Raw genomic sequence first — 27917 nt, 5'->3', positions numbered from 1 at the left:
AGCATAAGACATGTAGACTAATCAATAAAATATACACTTTGTAAACATTTAAACCACCTAGCCTCAATATTTCTCCCCACTAAAACACTGCTTATTTATTTTTGTATTATTTATTTGCATCGATCACACTAAATAAAATATTTCTTTTATTGTTTCAGTATCAATATTTTATCAAGTCTTTTTTTCCTCAACAAATACAAGTTGCATTTGCACTGGAACATTGCTACAGCTCATCTCTTTAAAAATAAAAATGCCCGATCCCTTCCCCTGCCCAAGGAATTATATAGTCCCAAGTTATCAAGAAAAAAAAAAAAACTCAGATGGCTTTTGGTACATTTTCAAGTAAAGTATGAAATATTGGCAGATGCTTTTTATACATGTTTGCTTTAGAGTAAAATGAAATTTTCAGAATGTTCTTTAAAATACAATCCAATTAAATTTCCAGTGTGTTTACAAGCTCCTGGATGGAACTTTTGAAAAACTCACACTGTAGTAATAACCATATAACCACCTTGCTAAGAAAATGCTACGCTAGAAATAGTACCGTCATAGTCTGTGTGGGAATGCATAAGTCTAGAATCTTTAGTAGGTGATTACATTGATGGAGTCTGCATTTTCTCTACCGTTCTGTCCTCTTTATTGAGCATGCATCCTGAATGGCACTCTACTACCACATGGGAAGGATAGGGCCAGCACAAATCTCTTATTTGAGAAAGTTCATGCCCGAGAATTTGAGGCATCTACTCAGAGTCATCCAGCTAACGGCAGGTTCAAGTTCCCAGGTCTTTTCCCCAGAAACCTCTACTTCCATTCCTTGAGTAATTCTTAGCCTCTACTAAGACTGGGGTCAATTTCTACTTGACAGCCAAGGTATTATCCTTCAGTTAAGTTCAGTCACTCAGTCGTGTCCAACTCTTTGCAACCCCATGAATCGCAGCACGCCAGGCCTCCCTGTCCATCACCAACTTCCGGAGTTCACTCAGACTCACATCCATCCAGTCAGTGATGCCATCCAGCCATCTCATCTTCTGTCATCCCCTTTTCCTCCTGCCCCCAACCCCTCCCAGCATCAGAGTATTTCTAATGAGTCAACTCTTCGCATGAGGTGGCCAAAGTATTGGAGTTTCAGCTTTAGCATCATTCTTTCCAAAGAACACCCAGGACTGATCTCCTTTATTTTTATTTTTATTTTTTTTAGTTATTTATTTTTTTAATTTTAAAATCTTTCATTTAGAATGGACTGGTTGGATCTCCTTGCAGTCCAAGGGACTCTCAAGAGTCTTCTCCAACACCACAGTTCAAAAGCATCAATTCTTCGGTGCTCAGCTTTCTTCACAGTCCAACTCTCACATCCATACATGACTACTGGAAAAACCATAGCTTTGACTAGACGGACCTTTGTTGGCAAAGTAATGTCTCTGCTTTTGAATATGCTATCTAGGTTGGTCATAACTTTCCTTCCAAGGAGTAAGTGCTTTTAATTTCTTGGCTGCAGTCACCATCTGCAGTGATTTTGGAGCCCCAAAAGATGAAATCTGACACCGTTTCCACTGTTTCCCCATCTATTTCCCATGAAGTGATGGGACTGGATGCCATGATCTTCGTTTTCTGAATGTTGAGCTTTAAGCCAACTTTTTCACTCTCCTCTTTAGACATGGCCAATTACATAGCAGCTCACATCTAGATAAAATTGGTTACATGGTAGATACTACATGGAGTACTGTTATACACAGTATCTCTTTTACTCTTCATAAGAACTCTGTAAGATAGATCGTAAATAATGTCTTCATTTTACAGATGAGAAATTGAAAACCACAGAGGTCAGAAAACTTGTTCAAAGAAAGAAGAAAAGGGTCAACCCAGAAACCAAAACTAAGTCTGTCTATACATTTGAATAGACAGAGGAGCCTGGAGGGCTACAGTCCAAGGGGTCGCAAAGAGTCAGACACGACTGAACCGACTTAGCACGCATACATTTGAAAGCCAATACATTAAACCACTCTGAGGCATGAATCCCCAAAACATTATGTTGAGAGAAGGACACCATATACAAAATATTGCACACTGTCAATACCATATGATTCCATTTTTATGAAGTTCAAAAACAGGTGGAACTAATCAATGGTGACAGAAATCAAAGCTATTGTTTCTGTGGGGTAGGACACTGTCTGGTCAAGGAGGCAAGAGAAATTAAAAAACAAACAAAATCATTCCATTCCACTGCCTCTACACACAAACAGCAAGGATACAAACAGAGCAAAAATCCACATTTGTATTTAAAAACAAGTACATTTGCATATGTCTTTGTAAGGAACAGTTATATGCAAACAACATGAAGTGTTCGTGAAATAAGAATTTAAATTTGGGGAAGGCAGATTGTGAGAACTCAGTACTTCGGTGTGTAGGGATGATTATAATGCTTTTGCGTACACACATCCTTTCTGCAAGTAAAATAGTAAACCAAGTGTAAGACACATGTGTAAATTATTTTTCCAGATGTGTTAGCTACCACATGTAAAATCCTATTAAGAAATTTTTGTTGACAACAGCTAGCATTGGGGAGCAGAACCAGATCTTTGGTTGTGTCAGTTATGTTCTTGTGGCTGATAGAATATTTATTCCCAGAGTTAACTGTTATAAATTGCATTTTGCCCCTTCAGTTGCTACAAGCTTGTGATAGAGAGTGGGCGGAGAGGACAACCTGTAATTCAGGATGGTTTGAAAGCTGGTTGCCTAGGAAACTGGGATAAGCAGCAAAATGCCCACCAAAACCAACTGTCAACAAGACAGGAGGTTTTCTTTTTTGATCTGTGTTGCTTTCCAAATATGTATTTTGTGACTCACGTGGAGTGGCATCTGGTTTGGGCCATTAACCCCTAGTAGTCTGTGTAGGCCTAAGTGGGCCAAAGGTTAGTCGAGGAGGGTGGGACATTTTTCATAAGCAGTATACTGACAACATATTGGGGGAAGGGGAATTATGGTGCAGTTTAAAAGGGGTTTATAAGATAAAATAATCAATAGGTGAATATTTTACATAACATGAATGCAATTCTTGATCATAACTTTACATCTAAGTTTACAGCAGCAAAACTTTTCTTTAATATGAAAATTTTATTTGTTGTAATCCACTATTCCCTGCTGTTATGCTACTTATACCAGAAGCTTTGATTTACAGTCAGGTAATTATCGTCAAGGGTAGTACTTGGGAACTCACAAACCTTTGATGAAAATACTACCTAATTTCCCAGTACTTTAAAAGCATGTGCACACTTAACTTTTTATTTTTAAATGTGTCACACATGCACACACATGCATTTTAGAAGTATGGATACATGTGTGTGGGGTTCCTCGGTGGCTCAGACGGTAAAGAGACTGCCTGCAATGCGGGAGACACACGTTGGATCCCTGGGTGGGGAAGATCCCCTGGAGAAGGAAATGCAACCCACTCCAGTAATCTTGCCTGGAGAATTCCATAGGTAGAGGAGCCCTGCATGCTACAGTCCATGGCGTTGCAAAGAGTCAGACACAACTGAGTGACTAACAAACGCACACACACACACACACACACACACACATGCATATATATTTACTAAAATCATATGAAACTGCTGGGTCTACAAAAATGGCAATTTTATATACTTCAACTCATGAGCGATCATAGAATACAATTTTTTCTCACCTTTTTTTTTTGCTTGGATCCCTGTTTTCTCTTTCCCCACTTCCACCTTACCCTGTCTATATCAGCTCTACTCTGTCCTTCTCACATATCCCTACGCTATCCTCTTCTCACTGGCAATTCACATTAATAACTGTGTATGAATATATCTCCATACTCATGGAATCATGAACTCAGATCTCCTGCACTGCAGGCAGATTCTTTACTGTCTGAACCACCAGGGAAGGCCCATGGAATCACAAACAGGTACAAATATATCTGCATCTGTATGCGTGCTAGCCACCAAACTCATCATGTGAAACCTCAAACTTCCAGATTGCTTTTTTCTCTGTTGAAGGCTATAGCTAAATACTCTAATTCTTGCATTTGAATAATACTTATCTCCTCTTCTTGGCACTTATCTTTAAGGGATTTCAGCCTGGTTTTAAGTAGTTGCTTCACTTATTTTGATACTCATTCACTTGAATTCTCTTTCTTTTATCATGTGCTAGAAACTACTCACAAATGATTCAAGCTGTAAAGTATGGCAACGGGTCACACGATCGATTAGTCACTCTTTCCTCGTTTCTTACTTCTGCATCCATTGAATAACCTATTATTTTGCAAAGTTAAGAATAAGGATGTAAGAGAAGGAAATACTTTAACACCAGACCCAGAATTTCTCCTGTGAAGAAAAATGGCCTCCCAGAGCCATTTCTCTGATTTCCATCTGTCAGAGCAAAGTTAATGATCAGGTAGGCAGTGGGGCCGCATGAAGAGACCTTAGAATTCATGTTAGAGAGGAGAGTGTTTGAAAGCTCAAAAGAGACAAGACGTACAGCTTTACAACAGATGTCATAGGAAACCTCAGCCACTCAGTGAAAGGTGACTTCTCCCCTCATTATAGTCTATAGTCATCGCCATTGAATTCCACTCTCCTTCCAGGAGATAATATTGATTTAATGGCGGGAGATCTCTGCTCAGTAACATGGGTAAATCCCCAGGGTGCTGGGCCACTGGGCTACTCCAGGGCTACACCACTCTGAGTTTTCTCACTAGGGAATTAGTCTTGACAGAGGGAGAAGGAGCTCAGGACTCAGAGGTGGAGGGTCTATGCCCTCTTCTCCACTCTGCCCTCGCCTGCCCCTGCGTGCACCTCCATAGTTCTTGGGTGGTGTTTGGCTCACACGTAAAGGTCTGCTAGGTGACCAGTCTGTTGTCCTTGGGCCATGGTCCTTTCTCTTATTTGGAAAGTTCTTTGTCATGAAATAAAAGGTCAATTCACAGGAATTTGGGGGTTGAAGTTCTCTTGAGATCAAGTGAGAAGACTCCATTTCTAAGATCTGTGATGGGTTTGCCTGGTAGGATCAGCTTGGGCCCATCTTTTATCTTCAGCCAAGGGCCCCCTGGCCAGGCAGAGCATAGATCATTCTAGTTCTTGAGTGACTGAGGGTTGTTATTTATTTAGAAGCTGAGACTGCCCTCCTCTTGCCTGTCAAAAGGGTTTCAAAGCTGCCGCACCAGGAACTGTTTCAGATTACAGATTTCAGTGACTAACCACCCGTGTCCTCGCTTCAGTAGTGAAATCCCCAAATGGTCCTAGAAGAGAAGAGAAGTAAATCGTGACAGCTGCTTAGAGGGCATCTCAGAACTAAATCCCAGGAGAAATGATTTTAAGTTCAGAGAGAGACCTCCCCACTCACCACTGAAGAAAAAGAAAATGGAAAGGAGGGTGGGGAATAGTACCATACAGAAGGTCACTGTCTGCAGCTCAGTCAGGTGTGCTCTGAAGACCAACCCCCTACATCAGCAATTAGTAGTTGACCCTTGAGCTCCTCTACCTCCCAGAAAGCACAACAGAATCAGATATCATGGGAAGTACACACACACACACACACACACACACTCACTCACTCACACACACTCCATATGTTCCTACCTGCAGGAAACAAGTTTCTCTGGGTGAGAGAATGAGGCCAGGTGATATTTCAAACAGAGTATAATTTTAGCAGATCTATCAAGAACATTGATGTGGGAGGCTTCTTACTGTAATCCCGGAAGTCTTTTCATTTTTCCTTTGGAAAGTGTGAGAATAACTGTAACGCTGCTTCTCTTCCAAAACTGGACAGTGGGTTAAAGATCAGCAGCCGCTGACACAAGAATAACAGCAACAGCCAAAGTTTTTATCCTGGCCACCATGGAGTTTCTTGAAAGAACTTACCTTGTGAATGACAAAGCCACCAAGATGTACGCCTTCACACTAGACAGGTAACAGACATCCGATTCTGTTTCACAATTTTCTGTGTCTTGAATATTCACAAAGTTCCTAGATCCTACTGCTTCAGACTTGGAGACTTCTGCTGTTGCAACCCAGGGGCATTTTGTGAAATTTTATCAACTGTTGATTGACTTGTATAATTTATATTCTGAAAAGGTCATACTCTGTATAGTTGATTTGATTCCTTACATATCCTGAGTGCATGAAGGATACATCTTATTAATATATTTTTATCTGTAGATTTTCTTTAAAAATTGATAAATACAATCTAATGTGTTTACCTTTCTTTCCCTCAATTATTCCCACTTTTAAGATGGTAAATTTTAGTAAATTATATTTAGAAAGAGTTAAGGTTTTTTTCCAACTATGTGTCAAATTGTGGTTACACTGATCTTAATTGCTGTTTCCTTAATTAAATAATATCATTATCAAATATTCACAACTAGAATAAATATAGCTGAGTTTAATGTTCTACCTAGCTCTAGTTCTTTTTATTATCTTCCACAGTGCCACGTGCAATGTATTCATTCATTTCCCCCTTATTTAGCAATTATTGGTTGAACACATCTGGATATATAATGAAACAAAAACATTCCTAGTCACAGATCTCTGTCTTCATGAAAGTTTGAGTCTATTATAGAATGTGTTTCAGAAATAGGTAATTACAAAATGGCATGTGTTTATTCTAGGAGCGTTCAGTAAGAATATCTCAAGGGAACCTAGGTCTTTGCTGGACTTTGGGAGCCAGAAAAAGCTTTTCAGCAGTGATAGACCGAGAATTGAAACAGAAAAAGGAGTTAGGGTAAAGCTAGGGAAACCCTACATAGGAAGTAGGGTTACAAAAGTTTGCCTGATTGAGGTAATTTCCTGGTAAAGATAGAGGCCAATAAGAATGAGATTTTGGTGCGTTTGGGGAATTCAATCCAAGAGAAACATACTCAGAATACATAGATAAATGAATGAGAATCTGAAAAAAAATGTATGTTAGGAGTGGAATTTAAGAGAATACATACCCATAATAGTATGTTTAATGTTTCTGTGCATTTCATGAAGCCAGATTAATATTCCAAAGAGTAGTGGCATTGTGTTTGATAGCATCAAATATTCGAGCAACTGCAAAGGGACTTTTCCTTAGGATATTTATAACTTTGCTTAAAAAATATACAACAAAGAATCTAGCACATTATCTCGTATTGTAAGAATTATTTTTCTTGGGAAATAATATTAGATGTGATTTATTGAGATCATAAACAATAAAGCCTCATGTTAGGTCAGCAGAAATTTTAAACAACAAATTGTTAACACTATGGACACTATTAATAGAGCATCTCTACATGATGGAATTAATAGTATTTCCCTTCTCATTAAAATAGACCATTTAGCTCTCTGTGATGCAAATAAAGCAACGGTTTATGGTTATAGGATCTCATTTACCTCATATATGGGTACAGTTTTCAGGATACAGTGATGATAAAAACTGTCAAGCTCATTTTTACTTTCTTTTCGAATAGAAACAATAGAACCTATAGGACTCCTTGTTTTCACTGCCAAGGAAACTTTTAGCTGAGGTAGTATCAGTCCTCTAAGGGAAAGACGTGTAGCTCTCTATTCTTATGGCCTGATTCTCCCAAGGTTAGAGCCTGGTAGGGGAACTAAGATTCCACAAGCCACATGGGTGCTGCCAAAAACAAACAAACAAAAAAAACCCAAAGACACTTGAACCCACATAACATTATTTATCCTAATCCCTCATTTTGCCACATAGGAAAGGGAATTCCAAAGAGAATAAATACCATTCTTAAGGCTGGATGTCTGATTATAGCAGAGCTGGGATGTGGACTCACACCTTCTGTTTGTAAATTCTGTTCCCCTCCCCTCCCACTCTCCTGCAGACGCACTAAACACAAAGCAATAAAGTACTGGTGTACTGACATTTGCTATAACATGAATAAACCTTGACAGCATTATGCTAAATGAGAGAAGCCGGTCACAAAAACTACATCATGTATGGTTCTCTTTATATAAAATATCCAGAATAGGCAATTTTATAAAGACAGAAAGTAGACTAGTGGTTTCTTGAGGTAGTACTGTGTGTGAGAAGATTGGGGATTTGCTGGGTATGGAATTTCTTTTTGGGGTGATGAAAATGTTCTAAATTAGATTGTGGTGATGGTTGTTTGAGTGTGTGTTAGTCGCTCAGTCCAGTCTGACTTTTGCAACCCCATGGATTGTAGACTGCCAGTGTTCTCTGTCCATGGAATTCTCCAGACAAGAATACTGGGGTGGGTGCCATTCCCTTCTCCAGGGGAACTTCCCAACCCAGGGATCGGATCAAACCCGGGTCTCCTGCATTGTAGGCAGATTTTTTCATCATCTGAACCACCAGGGAAGCTCTATTTGGCTATCAGATTAGTTGCTCAGTCATGTCCAGCTCTTTGTGACCCCATGGTCCGTAGCCTGCCAGGCTCCTCTGTCCATGGGGATTCTCGAGGCAAGAATACTGGAGTGAGTAGCCATTCCCTTCTCCAGGGGATCTTCCCAAGCCAGGGATCAAGACCAGGTCTCCTGCATTGCAGGTGGATTCTTTACTCTCTGAGCCACCAGGGAAGCCCAAGAATACTGAAGCAGGAAGCCTATCCTTTCTCCAGGGGATCTTCCCATCCCAGGAATCCAACTGGAGTCTCCTGCATTGCAGGCAGATTCTTTACTAACTGAGCCACCAGGGAAGCAGGCTGTTTGGATATAAATATATATATAAGGTTTCAGTGAGATGGGTGGAAAATTGTTTTGAGTGACTGTATTACTTATTTAAAACTAAACTTTGAAAACCAGTCACTCTCAATAGCTTGACGTGCTTAATTAAAATACACTTACATCTATAGTCTCTCAACTTTCCCATGTACCACTCTTTTTAACCTTTCCTCTCTCAGTCCTCTTTCCTCTCCCACTGCCCATGATACCACACAGCCTCTGTTACTGTCAGCTGGTTTGCCATGTCCCTCCTCTGCTAGGACATAAAGCTTCTAAGATCAGGAGCTTTGTTTGTATCAAGGACACGGCATCTTTAGCACCTTTGATGGGGCAGATGTATGGTAGACATGCAATACATTTGTTGAATGGATGAATACATGAAGTGGTGGAAATGCCATGGTGGGACCTAAGCTTTTATTTCCTCTCCCAACAGGACTAGTGATTTGAGGTTCTTGGGAAAAGTAATGTTAGAGTACAAAAACAAAGTGATTTTATGTGGTCAACGTATAAATGAGAAGTTAAAAAATTATCTTATTGGCCAAAAATGTTGAAAAATCTATTTGGCCAGCCCGATATTACCAGTTCCACTTCAAAGGTATAGAAACAGAAACGTTTAACCTCTAAGACCAAATGAAAATAAGACACAAATTAAAAAAAGAAAAAAGATTCTCCAAGGTCACAAAATAAAGCTCCACTCTTTAATTCCTTTTTAAAGGGATGAACTCAAAGTTCTAGGCTACTGATGTCAAATTTTCTAATATTTCATTATTTTTGTTCTCTGTTTCTACCTCCCCCCGCCCCCCGCCTGCCTTTTTTTTTCTCTTTGATACTACAGTAAATTTCTTTGCTCTACTCTATTGCTCCTGCTCTTCAAAGCCTCAGCCATATTTGAATGGGTAGGAATTCTGATGATTTACTCCTTGACAGATTCACATTTCATTTTTTAATATATTCTAGCATTTGCTTTCTAGAACCTATGTTTTTAAATTCTTAGAATTTGCATCACTTTCAGATTGAGGGCCTGTCCTACGTCTAGAGATAGATCACTTTGGTCTTATGAGACGATGAGGAATATATTTTAACTTCGGTTTTTAACTTCTTTTGGAATTGTAGACCCTTTGAGGAGTTCAGTGAAGATGGTGGGCTCCAGCCTTTCCCCATAAAACACACACACAATTGGATACAGTATGAACACCCTGCTTCCAATTTCAGTACCACTTTTGGATTTCTGGCTTAGTGCAAGAAACAATCTCAGCTCCTGTCCTAGTCTAGGACAAGGTAGCCGTATTAAAAGTAAAAACTGGCCAGGTTTTGTGCACTTTTCCTCTGTGGCATTGCACATAGGCTGTGCCTCTGGTAGGGGTCCTGTCATGCTCTGCCTTCAAAAATGATCCAAGGTAAGTTCACTCACCACCTGGTTTTCTCTGTCTACAAGGTTATGAAAAACAGAATATAAAGAGAAGTAAACCAGTGGTCATGCGAACAATGCCAGAACATTCGGTGACCCTGTCCCTCTCACACTGCCTTCTCAGCACAAAGGAAAAGGAAACTACCATGCTCTCCTGTTAGTTCTCGGCTCCTCTGAGTCAATAACCATTGGTGACTAACAGTACTATGCTACATGGCTGCTAATTATCAGCACGTATCACATTACAAAGGTGAAAATCTATAGATATAGGAACCATATGTGTCTTTTGCCAAATGGTTCTTATTCCAATTAGATTACTTAGAATTCTTCAAAATCCTGAGTGTTATTAACATCACCAGCAAAAACATTCTGAAGCCAATTTGTCAACATACATGAAATTCCTTAAAAATGTAGATGTTCTTTAACCAAGTAATTCCCCTTTCAGGATTACATTTTGAGGAAATAATAATATATTGAGTAAAGATTAAATATAAGGATATGAATCACAGCATAGCTTATACAAGCAAATAATTGGAAGAGTCAATTATTCAATTTTAGGAAATATTGTGACATATCTATACTAAATATAATGTCCTCTGTATTGAACTAATGATGTAGAATATTTAATAAATTGAGAAAATGTTAATAATATATACAGCTAAAAATCAGGTCCCAAAGCTGTATCTTTGGTGGCATCCCCAGCCCTCCACTGAGTTGCAGTCATGTGATCTGGGTAGAGTTTACCCCACTCTCAGCTCTAGGAGTCAGTGTGGTTGGGTTTAGCCAGTCTTCTGGCTGTAACAAGGTCTAAGCCAATTAGCCCATCCATATTCCTCTGGCTTTAATGGCTGGCCAAATCAGCATGCAACTCAGGACTGCTGTTTAGCAGTTGGGAGAATGAACACTCTTTCTCCCTGTATAATAAAATACAAGTACACTGTCCTGATTACCTTGGGCAACTATTCCACTTTATGATAAAAATTAAGCCTGCGGTAAAAGAGTAGTAGAGAACTGCAGAGCAATGGCTCTGGAGCTTTGATAAATCAGACCTGCTGCCTCTAGATGTTTTCAGTTGCAAAACCAATAATTCCCAGGTACTGACCTACCTAGCATGAGCTTTGTTTTCTGTACTTGCAATGAAAAACATTCTAATTAATATGGACTCTAAGAAAAAACTGAATCACAACAAATTCTGAAAAATTCTTAAAGAGATGGGAATACCAGACTACTTTATTTGTCTCCTGAGAAACAGGAAGTTAGACTATTAACTATTTGACAGGAAGTTAAATAGTTAGAAGATGCTTCTAACTATTGCTATAGTTAGAACTAGACATGAAACAACTGACTAGTTCAAAATTGGGAAAGGAGTACATCAAGGCTGTATATTGTCATCCTGCTTATTTAACTTGTATGCAGAGTACATCATACGAAATGCCAGGCTGGATGAATCACAAGTTGAAATCAACACTTCTAGGTGAAATATCAACAACCTCAAGATATGCAGATATTATCACTCTAATGGCAGAAAGTGAAGAGGAACTAAAGAGCCTCTTAATAAAGGTAAAAGAAGAGAGTGAAAATGCTGGCTTGAAACTCAACAGTCAAAAAACTAAGATTATGGCATCCAGTCCCATCACTGCATGGAAAATAGAAGGGGAAAAAGTGGAAACAGTGACAGATTTATTTTCCTGGGCTCTAAAATCACTGTGGATGGTGACTATATCTATGAAATTAGAAGGCACTTGCTCTTTGGAAGAAGAGCTGTGAGGAATCTAGACATCATATTAAAAAGCAGAGACATCACTTTGCCAACAAAGGTCTGTATAGTCAAAGAAAGTGAAAGTGTGAGTCTCCCAGTTATGTCTGAATCTTCGAAACCCCACTGACTATAGCCTGCCAGGCTCCTCTTTCCATTGAGTCGTCCAGGCAAGAATACTGGAGTGGGCTGCCATTTCCTTCTCCAGAGGATCTTTCCGAACTAGGGATCGAACCTGGGTCTCCTGCATTGTAGGCAGATTCGTTACCATCTGAGCCACCAGGGAAGCCCTAGTGGGCTTAGTCAGTGCTATGGTTTTCCCAATAGTCATGTATGAATGTGAGAGCTGGACCATAAAGAGGTTGAGTGCTGAAGAATTGATGCTTTCAAATTGTGGTGCTGGAGAAGACTCTTCAGAGGTCCCTTGAGAGGCTGCAAGATCAAACCAGTCAATCTTAAAGGAAATCAACCCTGGATATTCATTGGAAAGTCTGATACTGAAGCTGAAGCTCCAATACTTTGGTCACCTGATCTGAAGAGCTGACTCATTGGAAAAGACCGTGATGCTGGGAAAGACTGAAAGCAAAAGAAGAAGGGTGTGGCAGAGGATGAGATGGTTAGATAGTACCACCGACTCAATGGACATGAATTTGAGCAAACTCCAGGAGATGGTGGAGGACAGAGGAGCCTGGCGTGCTATAGTCCATGGGGTCACAAAGTGTTGGACACGACTTAGTGAGAGAACGACAGCAACAACTAGGTAAAAAAAGTGCATTTATGTATTACAAAGCTAAACAAAAACTGTCAGTAATATTTGCCTCTTGGAAGTATGTTTATTAGTGATTTTCCCCTCTGTTTTGTACCTTTTTGTAATTCCAGTTTTTCTATAATGAATATGTAGAATGCTCAAACTACCACACAATTGCACTCATCTCACACGCTAGTAAAGTAATGCTCAAAATTCTCCAGGTCAGGCTTCAGCAATACGTGAACCATGAACTTCCAGATGTTCAAGCTGGTTTTAGAAAAGGCAGAGGAACCAAAGATCAAATTGCCAACATCTGCTGGATCATGGAAAAAGCAAGAGAGTTCCAGAAAAACATCTATTTCTGCTTTATTGACTATGCCAAAGCCTTTGACTCTGTGGATCACAAGAAACTGTGGAAAATTCTGAAAGAGATGGGAATACCACACCACCTGACCTGCCTCTTGAGAAATCTATATGCAGGTCAGGAAGCAACAGTTAGAACTGGACATGGAACAACAGACTGGTTCCAAATAGGAAAAGGAGTACGTCAAGGCTGTATATTGTTATCCTGCTTATTTAACTTTTATGCAGAGTACATCATGAGAAATGCTGGGCTAGAAGAAGCACAAGCTGGAATCAAGATTGCTGGGGGAAATATCAATAACCTCAGATACACAGATGAAACCACCCTTATGGCAGAAAGTAAAGAGGAACTAAAAAGCCTCTTGATGAAAGTGAAAGAGGAGAGTGAAAAAGTTGGCTTAAAGCTCAACATTCAGAAAACGAAGATCATGGCATCTGGTTCCATCACTTCGTGGGAAATAGATGGGGAAACAGTGGAAACAGTGTCAGACTTTATTTTTTGGGCTCCAAAATCACTGCAGATTGTGATTGCAGCCATGAAATTAAAAGACACTTACTTCTTGGAAGAGAAGCTATGACCAACCTAGATAGCATATTCAAAAGCAGAGACATTACTTTGCCAACAAATGTCTGTCTAGTGAAGGCTATGGTTTTTCCAGTGGTCATGTATGGATGTGAGAGTTGGACTGTGAAGAAAGCTGAATGCCGAAGAATTGATGCTTTTGAACTGTGGTGTTGGAGAAGACTCTTGAGAGTCCCTTGGACTGCAAGGAGATCCAACCAGTCCATTCTAATGGAGATCAGTCCTGGATGTTCTTTGGAAGGAATGATGCTAAAACTGAAACTCCAATACTTTGGCCACTTCATGCGAAGAGTTGACTCATTGGAAAAGACTCTGATGCTGGGAGAGATTGGAGGCAGGAGGAGAAGGGGACAACCAAGGATGAGAAGGCTGGATGGCATCACTGACTCTATGGACATGAGTTTGAGTGAACTCTGGGGGTTTGTGATAGACAGGGAGGCCTGGTGTGCTGCAGTTCATAGGGTCGCAAGAGTGGGACACGACTGAATGATTGAACTGAACTAAACTGAACTGAGAATTATAAATATCATTTAAGCCAAAACCATCAGATCTTTTTCTGGATGGTGATAAGACCAATGAAGTAACTCTTCAAGTGGAGGAAAATAATTTATTTCTATCTTTGTGCCTTTAAAAGCCATGAATGCAAGTTCTTCTAAGATTCTTATTAATATCTTCTAATAAGTTTAGTAAAACCATAAGCCTGAGTAGTTTGAGATCACTGTGGAGGTAAACTTTGGTTTTAAGCATGGGCAGGGTGAAAACAAGACTGAGCTTGGAGTCCCAGCTCTGCCATTTCCCAGCTATCTGACCTCAGGAAATTATTAAAGTCTCTGAATCTTAATTACTTCCATAAGAAACTGTGTTGTTTGTTGTTTAGCTGTTCAGTTGTATCTGATCTTTTGTGACCCCATAGACTGTAACCGACAGGCTTCTCTCTGTGGCACTGGATTAATGTTATCTACAATCCTTGCATCTGTGAAATTCTATATTTCTATAAATGGCTCCATAGTTCTATGAATTCTTTATACTTGAACAGAACAAAAATGCACTGCCTCTTTTGGGAAGTACAAGTAGGTTTAACTCTCATTGGGCTTTCCTAGTGGCTCAGTGGTAAAGAATCTGCTTGTCAAATGCAGGAGATGTGAGTTTGATACCTGGGTTGGGAAGATCCCCTGGAGAAGGAAATGGAAAACCACTCCAGTATTCTCGCCTGGGAAATCCCATGGAGAGAGGAACCTGGTGGGCTACAGTCCATGGGGTTGCAAAGGAGTCTGACATGACTTAGCTGCTAAAGAACAACAACAAACTCTCATTACAACTTTGATAGATGGGTAGAGATTTCTACAAAGCTGTGTTAAGGGTCCGTATGGACTCAGCAGGGAAAAGTGCTATAACCTATTAACAATGTGACTGTTGGGAAGAAAGACAGCGATGGCATGCCACAGTGAGTATTTCCATCACCAGGCTGGCTCATACACACATTACTCATTAATAATAATAATAATCTCATCACTGCCCCTTTCTAAATTTATAGCAGTACCCAGAATCTTTTCAGTGAAGTAGCTGGGAAGGAAATGAATCAAAATGTATTTGCTTCCTTTCTCCTTTTTTCTGATCTCTTTTAAAAAATGAATTTATCTTCGGCTGCACTGGGTCTTCCTTGCTGCGTGCAAGCTTTCTCTAGTTGCAGCGACCGGGGGCTACCCTTTGTTGCAGGTGTGTAGGCTTTTCTAATTTTTCTTCATTGTGTGACTTCTATTGTTGCAGTGGGTTCTCTTGTTGCAGAGCATGGGCTTTAGGGTGCTTGGGCTCAGTAGTTGTGGCTCGCAAGCTTAGATGCCCCACTGCATGTGGAATTTTTCTGGACCAGGGATTAAATCTGTGTGCCCTGCATTGTTAGGCAGATGCTCAGCCACTGGACCACCAGGGAAGTCCCTCCTTTGCTATCTTTTAATTAGAGCTGTGCGTGTGTGTGTGCTTAGTCGCTTCAGTTGTGCCTGCCTCTTTGTGACCCTATGGACTGTAGCCCACCAGGCTCCACTGTCCATAGGATTCTCCAGGCAAGAATACTGGAGTGGGTTGCCATGCCCTCCTCCAGGGGATCTTCCTGAGCCAGGGATCGAACTTGGTCTGCCTGCGTCTCCTACATTGCAAACAGATTCTTTTACCCACTGAGTCACCTGGGAAGCCCTAATCAGGGGCAGTATAAGCTAAATATGAGTTTGCTTATATAAAAACAAAATTTTCTTGAAACGGAATTCAGAAGAGAATCTCTAGCTTGTTCTTTACACTGGATGTGATGTTTCATCTGGAAGGAGCTGTGAATTCTAAGTTCCGAGCTAGTCAGCAAATGTCCTCATAGCTGTTCTGAGAATGGGTAGGGCTGTCAGTGAGAAGTCTGTTTGCAACCATGTTCACTTCTTGCTTCTGTCAAACTCCTCCACAGCGTGGAACTCCAGCAGAAACCCTTGAATAAAGATCAGTGTCCTGGAGAAAAGCCAGAGGAGCTGGAGTCAGGAGTCATCCATCACTGCCACCATAACTGCAAGGCCACAGAGGACAGTGCGCAGGAGCAAATCTGTGCCAAGTGGAAGCTCTGCGCTGCTTCAGGGATATGCTTAGTTTTCATGATTGCAGAGGTCGTAGGTGAGTATTTCTCAAAACGTCCCAGATTAAACAAGCAAACAAACGAAACCCCTGCGTCATTACAGGAGGGTTGTCTAAAGTGCTTCTTTTAAAAAGAGACTGCATATTTTCTGTACACTTAAAGTAACAATATGCTCATTGTAGATAAGTTGGAAAATAGAAGGAAGAAAAATAATATTCGTCAAAATCCCACAATTGAATGATAATCTCCAATAACATTATGGGGTATTTTTGTACAGTATATTTTCTATTCATAGCTCACAACTTTTAAAAATATAACTGAGAGCATGCTGAATGAGTTTTTGCCATGCCATCAAATACTCTTCAAAAAACATTTCTATGCCTGAACAATATTCTATAATATGCTCTTGTGATTTTCATAACCATCTCTCGATTGTTAGAAATTTAGAGAGTTTTTTTTTCCTGCTTATGGACAATGATGCAGTGAAAAATCTTGAATAAAACTCTGCCTGCTTTTCTGGTTTATCCCTTCAAAGAGATTCCTGAAAGTGGAAATTGTTGGTTGAAGAATATGAATATTTTTATTACTTCTTTGTGCACATTGTCAAACTGCTATCTAGAAAGCTTGAAACAATTCCTGGGTCTGCCACCTTTGCAGAATGACTCTCTCCAAATCATTACTAGAATTTATTTCAATGTTTCAAAAATCTTTGCTAATGTATAGATGAATATGCTTTATTTTAATATGCATTCCTTGAATTGTAACCTGGCTTCCCTGGTTAAAGCGTCTGCCTCTAATGTGGGAGACCTGGGTTCGATCCCTGGGTCAGGAAGATCCCCTGGAGAAGGAAATGGCAACCCACTCCAGTATTCTTGCCTGGAGAATCCCATGGATGGAGGAGTCTGGTGGGCTACAGTCCACGGGGTTGCAAAGAGTCGGACACGACTGAGCGACTTAACTTTCAACTAACTTAACTTTCAACTTTCTTTCCTTTAATTGTTACTGTTAATATTATTTGCATGTTTATTAGTGATCTCTATTTCCCTAAGCTAATGTATTAGTGATGTGTATTTGGTCAGATAATTTGTAATTCTCTATATTGATCTCTGGGAGCTCTTTATATATTAGGATATTAAACTTCTATTACATTTGTTATAAGCACTATTCTAATTTGTCATTTACTTTTTAAAAATTTTGGTATAATTTTTGGTTTGACTTAGAGAAGTTTCAAATTTTATATAGGTAATTCTATCAAACATTTCATTTTGAACTGATTTATTTTATTATAGTAGTCTTCCACTATTTTAGTGTTTAGACGGAGGAGCCTGGTAGGCTGCAGTCCATGGGGTTGCTAGGAGTCGGACACGACTGAGCAACTTCACTTTCACTTTTCACTTTAATGCCTTGGAGAAGGAAATGGCACCCCACTCCAGTGTTCTTGCCTGGAGAATCCCAGGGACGGTGGAGCCTGGTGGGCTGCTGTCTATGGGGTCGCACAGAGCTGGACACGACTGAAGCGACTTAGCAGCAGCAGCAGCAGCAGCAAGCCTTTCCTATCTACTGAGAAAATAAATATCACTGTGTTGTTCAATTATTCACATTTAATTTTAAATCAATATGAAATTATATATGCTCTCAGGATTGAAAATTCCCTTTCTAACGAGCTAACAAAGATTTCAGCGTCATTTATGGAATAGTTCATTATTTCCTCCATTGATTTTTCTCCATATTATTATTTTCTTTTTAAAAAAATTATTGTTAATTGGAGGATAATTGCTGTACAATGTGTTGGTTTCTGCTGTACAACAACGTGAAGCAGCCATAAGTAGACATATATCACCTCCCTCTTGAACTTAATAGAGTTAGGTTCTCAGGTGTTTTATTGACCTGTGTTGCTGATCTGTTGGCAGTTAACATATTAATGTAGATTTACATGTTGTAATGTCTGTTGTTCTTCCCTCATTATCCTTTAATAGAAAAAAATATATAAAGCTCTTCATTCCTGTTTATTATTCTAATTGAACATGAAAATAATTTTGTTCAGCTTCCTTCAAAATTTAATCATGATTTCATTGTATATTAATTAATTTGGGAACACAAATCTTAAAATACTCAGCTTTTCCTTCTGGGAATATGGTATGTTCCCCCATTTACCCCAATACCCTACATCTCTCTTCAAGGTTCTGTGGTTTTAGTTTGCTTGTTTAAAGACATGGACAATCTATTTCTTGCTAGGTTTATAGTAGTTTTGTGTGTTTGGTTTATTCTTTCCAGAGGTGAGTGGGGTCTCCCTTTTCTCACATCCTGCTTTGTAGATCATTACTTATTGTATTTTGGAAAGTTTTCATTTTGCATATTCACTTTGAATTCAATAATGTATTTGAACTATTGCCATTCTAAATGTATCTCAGTTAATTTTCCTTGTTCCTGTCATCCCTCCTCCCTATCCCAAGAGATAACCCTTTTTTTGTGCAAAAATGTTTATTTCTCCTTGCTTTCAATAGTTATTTCTCTTCTGTATGTTTCATATTTTTATCATGCTAAATAATATGTTAAATCTACTCATATGTTCAACTATTTAACTGTTAAGTGAAATATTTCCTGAGGGGTTAAGTATTTTTATTATGTTAACAAAGTATTCTTGTCCTCCTAGTTTTTAAATGGTTAACAAATAATCAAGGATGAGTATTGCCTTTTATCAAAAACCTTTTAAGTTCTTTCTGTTTTAAAACGTTTGGCCTATTGTCAATGTGCATTGTATTAAGAGATCACCATGCATTTCTGACATTATGATGAAAACAGCTAATATTTATTTATGCTTACTATGTGCTGGGAGCTGCGATGAGTGCTTTCCATGAATTACGTTACTTAACCTTGATGACATTCCTGAGAGATAGGTCCTATTATAAATTGCAGTTTATAGACCATAAATCTGAAGCACAAAGAGTAAAATATTGACTTTTGTAACACCTATCAGTGGCAGGCAGTTTGAATTCCAGAGCTTATGTTCTTAGGCTCCCATATGGTGCCTCTGAACTTGACTTGGTGGACCATCCTTTCAATGCATTGCTCAGTCTGAGTCACTGATATTTTAGTTAGGATTTTTATACCTTTTTTGGTCATTGAAATTTAACTATAGCTTTCTGTTTGGAACTACTTTTCTAGGTTTTTGAATCTGAATTATGCATATTGAAATGAAAAATTTAGTTTCAATAATTTCCTTTTTATATAAAAAAGCTAAAAGTTGAAATAGCATTGAAATTATTCTTTCTTTTTTAAGAACTCCCTAATAAATTTTCTAACTTCAGAGACATTCTTGGATATAATCTTTTGATATATTTTATCTTCTTTCTCATTCACGGACATATTAAAAATTTCTACTTCTTGAGTAAATTTTGGTTATTTATAAATCTCTAAATTGATTCATCTCAGAAATTGTAATATTTATTATCATACAATGGAACATGATAGTCTCATATTGGTATTCTCTTTAATCCAGTTCCTTTCTCATTTTAATACTGTCTGTATATTTTTACTTCTTTTCCTTAATTTTAACTTCAGTTCAGTTCAGTCGCTCAGTCGTGTCCAACTCTTTGCGACCCCATGAATCACAGCATGCCAGGCCTCCCTGTCCATCACCACTCCCGGAGTTCACTCAAACTCACGTCCATTGAGTCGGTGATGCCATCCAGCCATCTCATCCTGTGTCATCCCCTTCTCCTCCTGCCCCCAATCCCTCCCAGCATCAGAGTCTTTTCCAATGAGTCAGCTCTTAGAATGAGGTGGCCAAAGTACTGGAGCTTCAGCTTTAGTATCATTCCTTCCAAAGAACACCCAGGACTGATCTCCTTTAGAATGGACTGGTTGGATCTCCTTGCAGTCCAAGGGACTCTCAAGAGTCTTCTCCAACACCACAGTTCAAAAGCATCAATTCTTCAGCGCTCAGCTTTCTTCACAGTCCAACTCTCACAGCCATACATGACCACAGGAAAAACCATAGCCTTGACTAGACGGACCTTTGTTGGCAAAGTAATGTCTCTGCTTTTGAATATGCTATCTAGGTTGGACATAACTTTCCTTCCAAGGAGTAAGCGTCTTTTAATTTTATGGCTGCAATCACCATCTGCAGTGATTTTGGAACCCCCAAAATAAAGTCTGACACTGTTTCCACTGTTTCCCCATCTATTTCCCATGAAGTGATGGGACCAGATGCCATGATCTTCATTTTCTGAATGTTGAGCTTTAAGCCAACTTTTTCACTCTCCTCTTTCACTTTCATCAAGATGCTTTTTAGTTTTCTTCACTTTCTGCCATAAGGGTGGTATCATCTGCATATCTGATTATTGATATTTCTCCCGGCAATCTTGATTCCAGCTTGTGCTTCTTCCAGCCCAGTGTTTCTCATGCTGCACTCTGCACAAAAGTTAAATAAGCAGGGTGACAATATACAGCCTTGACGTACTCCTTTTCCTATTTGGAACCAGTCTGTTGTTCCATGTCCAGATCTAACTGTTGCTTCCTGACCTGCATATAGTAAGTGTCTATTTATTTTATTGGTAAATATTTTTATTGAATATATTATTTTAATTTTCCTTCTCATTTCTAATTCACAATCCTTGGCTTTAAAAATATTTTTACTTCCTCTATGTTTCTTTTGTCAGAGCTTTAATCTTATTGCATCTTTTAATATCTTAAGTTATATTCTTATTTAATATATTTGTATCCTTTTTTACTAATAAGAAAGCTATGTATAGTTAACAATCTAAAGGTTTGGGTATGCTATGTTACTTATAATATTTTTACCAAAATAATTTAAAATAACATTATAAACCACCTATATAGTTTTTGCCATAAGCTACTAGCACTCTTGGGGCTTCTCTGGTGGGTTAGATGGTAAAGATGTGATGTGAGAGACCTGGGGTTGATCCCTGGATTTGATCCCTGGGTTGACAAGATCCCCTGGAGAAGCGAATGGCTACCCACTCCAGAATTCTTGCCTGGAGAATTCCAGGGACAGAAGAGCCTGCAGGCTACAGTCCGGGTAGTCACAAGGAGTTAGACATGACTGAGCAACTGACAGTTTCATTTTTCATATCCCTCTTACCACTATTACTTGTTACATTCTCTTACTGATATTTTGGCTTCATTTTCTCTTTATTACCCTAAATGGGCGCTAAATTAATAATAATCTAAGACTAAAGGAGATTTTGCTAAGCTATTTTTTTTGTACTACAATAGCAAGCAATCAGAATTAATTTGCTTCTTCAAGCTATTGAGTCTTCTGACCTGTACACATAGATGTTCATAGCTTTTGAAAACTAGAAAACTTGAGGAGAGCTTGTTGTTGTTGTTCAGTCACCCAGTTGCGTCTAACTCTTTGCGACTCCATGGACTGCAGCATGCCATCCCCCGAAGTTTGCCCAAGTTTATGTCCATTGCATTGGTGATGCCATCTAGCCATCTCATCCTCTGATGCCCTTTTCTCCTTCTGCCCTCAATCTTTCTCAGCATCAGGGAAGAGAGCCTAGGCCCTTAATCAAATTCAAGATGAATCCAGAGTTGGTAAATAACCTTCTAGTCAAATTAAAAAAATTAATACCATATAATTTCTAGAGCCAGGGTAAGTCTTTTGAATGAATGATTTAATAACTTGATAGAGCTGCCAAGAAGTTACTTTTAGCAGCTCCAGTCAGGAAAGCTCCCTCTGGAAATCCACTGATATCTATACTAGAGAGGCATTCTTTTTTTTTATTAAGGAAATTCATGAGATTGTACATAATTTTCAGTTGCTTGTATAAGAGATTAACAAAATGGAAAATCTAAAAAGCAGAATCCATTTGAAACATGATATGAAAAAGTGATATTCTGGAAATTCATAGCCTTACAGATAAAGTACTGGTCCCACCCCACCCCATACCATCTGAGCAACCAGGGAAGCCTGGCGTACCACAGTCCATGGGGTAGCAAACAGTTGGACATGACTTGGCGACTGAACACACACACACACCAGCCCCATGTGAACACACCTCGCAGGATGCATAAACTGGCTTGTTTTCTCCACTAATTTCTTCTATTGCTTTGCCCTGAAATCATGTGGATGTTGAGAACAGACACATAATCTCCCCAGGTGATGTCTAATTAATATTCTGGAATGAGATGGTCTCTCATTCACAAAACTCAGTTTCCTCTTTGTACCTATCCATGCCCTGTCACTTTGTATCTAAAATGACATATTTTTAGAGGGCAAATGAGAAGCTACTCACTTTGAGAAAGCAATTCAATCTCCTCCTTTCCTTCTCACTTCTAATAATTAGTCTATGAGTTCAAATCTGGCTTTAGAGTCAGAAGAAAGTGATGTTGTCAGTAAAGGAATTCAATGGCTACTGACAGAAAATCATTTGGAATTTGAAGTGTATCGATATTGAGCTAATTTTCCTAAAACATTGCTTTCTTCGTGTTAATCCTGTCTTCAAAATTCTCCAGTGGCTCACCTTTGCCATTTCCCCATCAGAGCAAGCACAGGAAATTTTCCTGAGCACAGAGATAAACTGACAGGTATCCTTGCAGCAGAAAGAGGCTGACTCAGGGGCTTTCTCTGTGTTAAGCTCTACTTGGCCGCCCCAAGTGAAAAGAGATCAACACATTGGAAAACTCTGGCATCCTGGACAAAGTGAAAAATTCTACTTTGCTTTCAAGTTATTCCACCATCTGGCTGCCAAACTATCAATCTTCTACTTTTACTACTTCCCTATATGACGTTTCTTCTGTTTCATCTATTTATTCATTCTATGCAAAATAATCATTGCACTTTAAGGTCTCTGTAACCTTTGCTTATGCCTTTTGATTTATATGGAAAAGCCCCCTCATTCTCTCTACTCGTCAAAACCCTGACCATCATTCAAGACCCCAACTCACAGCTCACCGCCTTTCTAAAACCATTTTTGACCAAGTCAGAGAAAGTAAGTAGTGTTATCAGATGACTTTTGGGAATCTGGAAGGTCCTCCTGCAGGATGTGGGTCTGACAAAGGCCTTGAAGGATGAGTAGGAATCAAAAGGTGGCAAAGAGGGAGATGAGAAGGGCCTTTCACATTCAGGGGCTTGCATGTGGCCCAGGAGATCATAAATATCAGCTTCACCTGGAAAGATCTTGAGTGGGTAGGTCAGCATCAGGACAGGCAAGTCAAGTGATTCTGATGTGTAGCTATATTTGGGTGCCCCTGTTTGCAGTGGACTGGCATTACCTGTCCAATAAGGTTTTCTCATACTTATTGTCCTGGTGGCAGCTCTGGTCCTTCTGGCCCCAGTACTTCAAGTTCACAGGCACAGTGGGATGTGAGATGCCAAGCTGGATAAATCGGGGTCTCTGGGTCTTTATACAAGGAGATTTGGGGAAAAGCTCTTTCGTTCTCCTTTAAAATACTATGCTGAAATGATATAAACTCAGAGACCCACTTTTTTTTTTTTTTTTGCTGAAGGGGAGAAAGTTTGCCTTCAGCAGAAAAATAAAAAGCAATAATCGGAGCCAGAGCAGAGCCCCAACAAGATTTTTTTGAACCTTACAATTAGGCTGTACCTGATCCAATCCCACCCAGATTTATTCTGTTATTTGAGCCAATAAATGATCACTTTGCTGTTTAAAGTAGTTTGCGTTGGGTGTTTATGACTTAACAACTGAGAGAACCGGAGGCAGTAGTACGGGGTACAACATGATTAGTGGAGAATGAAACTAGAATGGTGGTTGAGGGTTCCAGAAGGCTGAGCAGCCTGGCGGAGGAATCTGGATTTATTCTGTAGGCCTTGGGGAGTAACTGACATTTAAAACAGGAGAGAACAAGGTCATAGAGCTGTGTTTAGAGAAAGAACTGGCCACAGGGTACAGAGCAGAGAGGAAGAAGGAATTAAAGGAGGCCACAAGCATCAGTGTGTCCACTGTGAATGGGCCTCTGAACCTACTGAATTGGAATGCTTTCTGATTGCTGGTGAAAGGTCCTAATTGTAGAAAGGCCATTAAGCAGAGTTATACTGCATATGTAAATACGCATCAGTATTTAAGAAGACAGACATACAGACATAGAGAACCCACAGAAGTAAGCTCAGTTCAGTTCAGTTCAGTTCAGTCGCTCAGTCGTGTCCGCCTCTGCGACCCCATGAATCGCAGCACGCCAGGCCTCCCTGTCCATCACCAACTCCCAGAGTTCACTCAAACTCACGTCCATTGAGTCGTGATGCCAGCCAGCCATCTCATCCTCTGTCGTCCCCTTCTTCTCCTGCCCCCAGTCCCTCCCAGCATCAGAGTCTTTTCCAATGAGTCAACTCTTTGCATGGGGTGGTCAAAAGCATGAGGTGGCCAAAGTAAGCTCAAGTATGGCCATTTCTGGAAGAAAATGAGAGTGGCCAGGGAAAGACATCCTGAGGTAGGACTGGTAAGAGTTAAGCAAGGATGGAGGAAGCACTAGCTTGCTGGACAGGAATACAGAGCTGGCATCAGGTTGGGGAAGATGCTAAGTATCTCAGAGGGAGAAAAAATTCTCTCTTAGTAAGAGAAAATTTACTGGGTGGTGTGACAGCCACAAGCTTGATGAATAAGGGTACTTGTTTTGTACTAGAGCCAGAGTGTCTCAGTGGCTTAGGTTACTTATATTTTTTGAGGTTCCTGGTACTAAAAATTTAAGAAAATGTGCCAAAGCAAACTGTGATGTGTTTGAAATACTTTAAAAATAATGACATCACGAATTTCTGACATGACATTAAACACAGCATAATAATGCTACTCATACAGTGAAGTCGCTCAGTCGTGTCCGACTCTTTGCGACCCCATGGACTGTAGCCTACCAGGCTTCTCCGTCCATAGGATTTTCCAGGCAAGAATACTGGAGTGGGTTACCATTTCCTTCTCCAGGGGGATCTTCCCGACCCAGGGATAGAACCCGGGTCTCCCACATTGGAGGCAGGCACTTTAACCTCTGAGCCACCAGGGAAGTCAGTAACAAACAATTTTTAGATGAACAAACAATTGTCAGATGAACACTGAGTTCTCTCAGTCCTGTCAGTATGTCTCTGCTCTTCATGAAAATCATCACGAGTGCTTGACATGAACTCTCAGATCTGAGGTGAATATGAGACCCAGACCCAACCTCTCCCCTCTAAGGTCGTCTCCACCCGCCAGACCCTAGAAGAGTCTGTTTCCAGGACTCAGTCCTGAGCACCTCTCCTGCATTGCTCTCACTGCCTCGCTCCCTCCATTGTGTCAAGTACTCCAGGAATATGACTGTTGCTGCCCCGCTTCATGCCTGTATTGCAATTCCCTGTGGCTATTTCTGCTGTGTCTTAATCTCCAGCTTCTCCCGGCTCCGAGTCATCCTCCCTATCACTGGCAAAGATCTCCTGCTTAAATACAGACCTGAGCATGCCATAACCTTGCCTCAAAATCCTAAAAAGATCCCTCTCTCCCACGGGATAACATTCAAGTCCTTTAGTGTGACGTGTGACACCTTACAAAGGGCCCAAGCCACCCTTCCTGTCTCGTTGCCCACTATTCCTCCAACACTCCACGCTTCCCGTTGTTGTTCAGCTGCTAGGTCGTGTCTGACTCTTTGCGACCACATAGACTGCAGCATGCCTGGCTCCTCTGTCCTCCACTCTCTCCTGGAGTGTGCTCAAATTCATGTCCATTGAGTCAGTAATGCTATCCAAACATCTTATCCTCTGCCACCCGCTTCTCCCTTTGCCTTCAATCTTTCCCACCATCAGGGTCTTTTCCAATGAGTCAACTCTTTGCATCAGATGGCCAAAGTACTGGAGCTTCAGTTTTAGCACCAGTCCTTCCAATGAATATTCAGGGTTGATTTCCTTTAAGATTGACTGGTTTGATCTCCTTGCAGTCTCTCAAGGGACCTCTCAAGAGTCTTCTCCTGGACAATTGGAAAGCATCAATTCTTCAGCACTTAGCCTTAATCATGGTCCAATTTTCACATCTGTACATGACTACTAGAAAAACCATAGCTTTGACCACATGGACCTTTGTCGGCAAAGGTTCACCCCTTTTACTTTTCAACGAAGGTGCCCTGTTCTTTCATTTCTCTCTGTTTTTGTTCCTGCTCTTATCTCTTCCTGAAAAACACTTCCTTTCTAGTTAATTCTTACTCATCCCTTCTGTGGAAAGTTCTTCAGGGTTCCCAGTGACAGTGGCTTTCGATCCCTTTGCTCATGTCACCTGTCTTCTGGACAGTGAGCATCAAATGATGAGATCACTGCAGAGAGGGCCTGTGCTTCGTTTCACTTTATGTATCTTTGTACATCCTACCCCTGCACTGTGCACCATAAGGGCTCCATACATCCAGGCTGGATGACTCAATTAATTGTCAATAATATCCCTACGCTTTCAGAAACAAATGCCAGTTCAGCCAAGATGACCTCTTAAAAACAATTTACTCCATAAGATTCAGCATGAAGGCCCACAGTTTTCTGGATTGTTCTTATAAGAAACTGAGATGGTTGTAAAATGGTTCTCAGTTCCCGGGTCTCCATACAAACATACTTCTTCCAAAGTAAGTCCTTTTTCTTTCCCAGGTGCCTCCTGACTTGGTTGAATCTGTGGAAGAACTCCTATGAGATGTCATTTCCTTGACTGAAGCTACGATTTTAGCCCAGCATACAGAATCATCACCATCATTCATTGCTAAGACTGTGGCATGGTGCTTATCTGCATGTAGTCATTCCTCTGGGAAGCAATAATGCATTATTAACACAGCTTTATTATCAGGCCCAAGTTTGGCAGACAGAGCAACATTAGAGGATAATTGGAAGGACAACTGATTTGTTAGCAAAATGTTGCTTTTTGGCTAATGAATCATTCTGATTTTTGCCCTGACAGCTCAGTAACAAGCTTGAAGACGATTTTGTTTCAGACCATTAAACTTTGACAAACCAGTTATTAACTACAGCTAGAGCCAGCAATCTGTGGGGATTACTGCAATTATGAACCTTATATGTAATTTTTAAAAATCATTAGTTGAGACAAGGTGAGTCTGATGATGGAGGGGCTGATGACCGACAGACTCCATCACTTTGCAATACACAAGGGAAAACCAGCTTCTGGGAGGACTAATCTGTCAGCAGAAGCGCTTTGCTGGGAAGATGGAACAAGAGCAGTAAAGGTTATTGCACTCAAGCAACAAGCCCTGCTTGAGAAAACACAAAGCTGCTCTTTGACTTCTGTTTTAGAGGTTGGAGGTCTTTTCTCAATGGAGAACTAAATGGAAGTGCAGGGAACAAACCAAATAGACAACAAGGCAGGTCTCCTATGGTCTGGGTTCCCTTCCTATGCGTTACTGGATTGTTGCTGCCTTCAAGATGATCATGCCAAGTGAAGTAAGTCTGAGAAAGTGAAATATCATATGATATTATTTACGCATGGAATCTAAAAACATGATACAAATGAACCTATTTACAAAACAGAAACAGTCTTGCAGACACGGAAAATAAACTTAAGGCTACCAAGGGGGAAGGTATGTGTGTTAGTTGCTCAGTCGTGTCTGACTCCTTGAGATGCCATGGGCTGTAGCCTGCCAAACTCCTCTGTCCACGGGATTTTCCAGGCGAGAATACTAGAGTGGGTTGCCATTTCCTTCTCCAGGGGATCTTCCTGACCCAGGGATTGAACCTGGGTCTCTTGTGTTGGAGGCAGATGCTTTACTGTCTGAGCCACCAGGGAAGCCAGGGGAAGGTAGGGGGGAGATAAATTAGGAATCTCGGATTAACATAAAC

The 27917-nt window shown here is 40.2% G+C and overlaps 1 protein-coding gene and 1 long non-coding RNA gene across 3 annotated transcripts in view; one reads left to right on the top strand and one right to left on the bottom strand.

The window, feature by feature from the left end:
* The window catches only part of LOC132657222 (uncharacterized), a 242252-nt gene that overhangs the window by 106017 nt on the left and 108318 nt on the right, over positions 1–27917 (bottom strand). The window contains exon 4 of one of the 2 annotated variants that reach the window (XR_009595071.1): positions 128–5254. The exons of the other annotated variant lie outside the window; for it this stretch is intronic. This is a non-coding gene — a long non-coding RNA (uncharacterized LOC132657222). Of the gene's footprint in view, positions 1–127; positions 5255–27917 lie in introns of those variants that run through there. 2 annotated transcript variants of the gene reach the window in all.
* The window catches only part of SLC30A8 (solute carrier family 30 member 8), a 51284-nt gene continuing 28645 nt past the window's right edge, over positions 5279–27917 (top strand). The window contains 2 exon segments of the mRNA XM_004011988.6: positions 5279–5923; positions 15989–16188. Coding sequence (XP_004012037.2) covers positions 5853–5923; positions 15989–16188 — 271 coding nt within the window. The 5' untranslated portion in view covers positions 5279–5852.

Source organism: Ovis aries, chromosome 9, assembly GCF_016772045.2.
Source record: "Ovis aries strain OAR_USU_Benz2616 breed Rambouillet chromosome 9, ARS-UI_Ramb_v3.0, whole genome shotgun sequence".
NCBI classification, from domain to species: Eukaryota; Metazoa; Chordata; class Mammalia; order Artiodactyla; family Bovidae; genus Ovis; species Ovis aries.
This window is presented reverse-complemented; position numbering and strand designations above follow the sequence as displayed.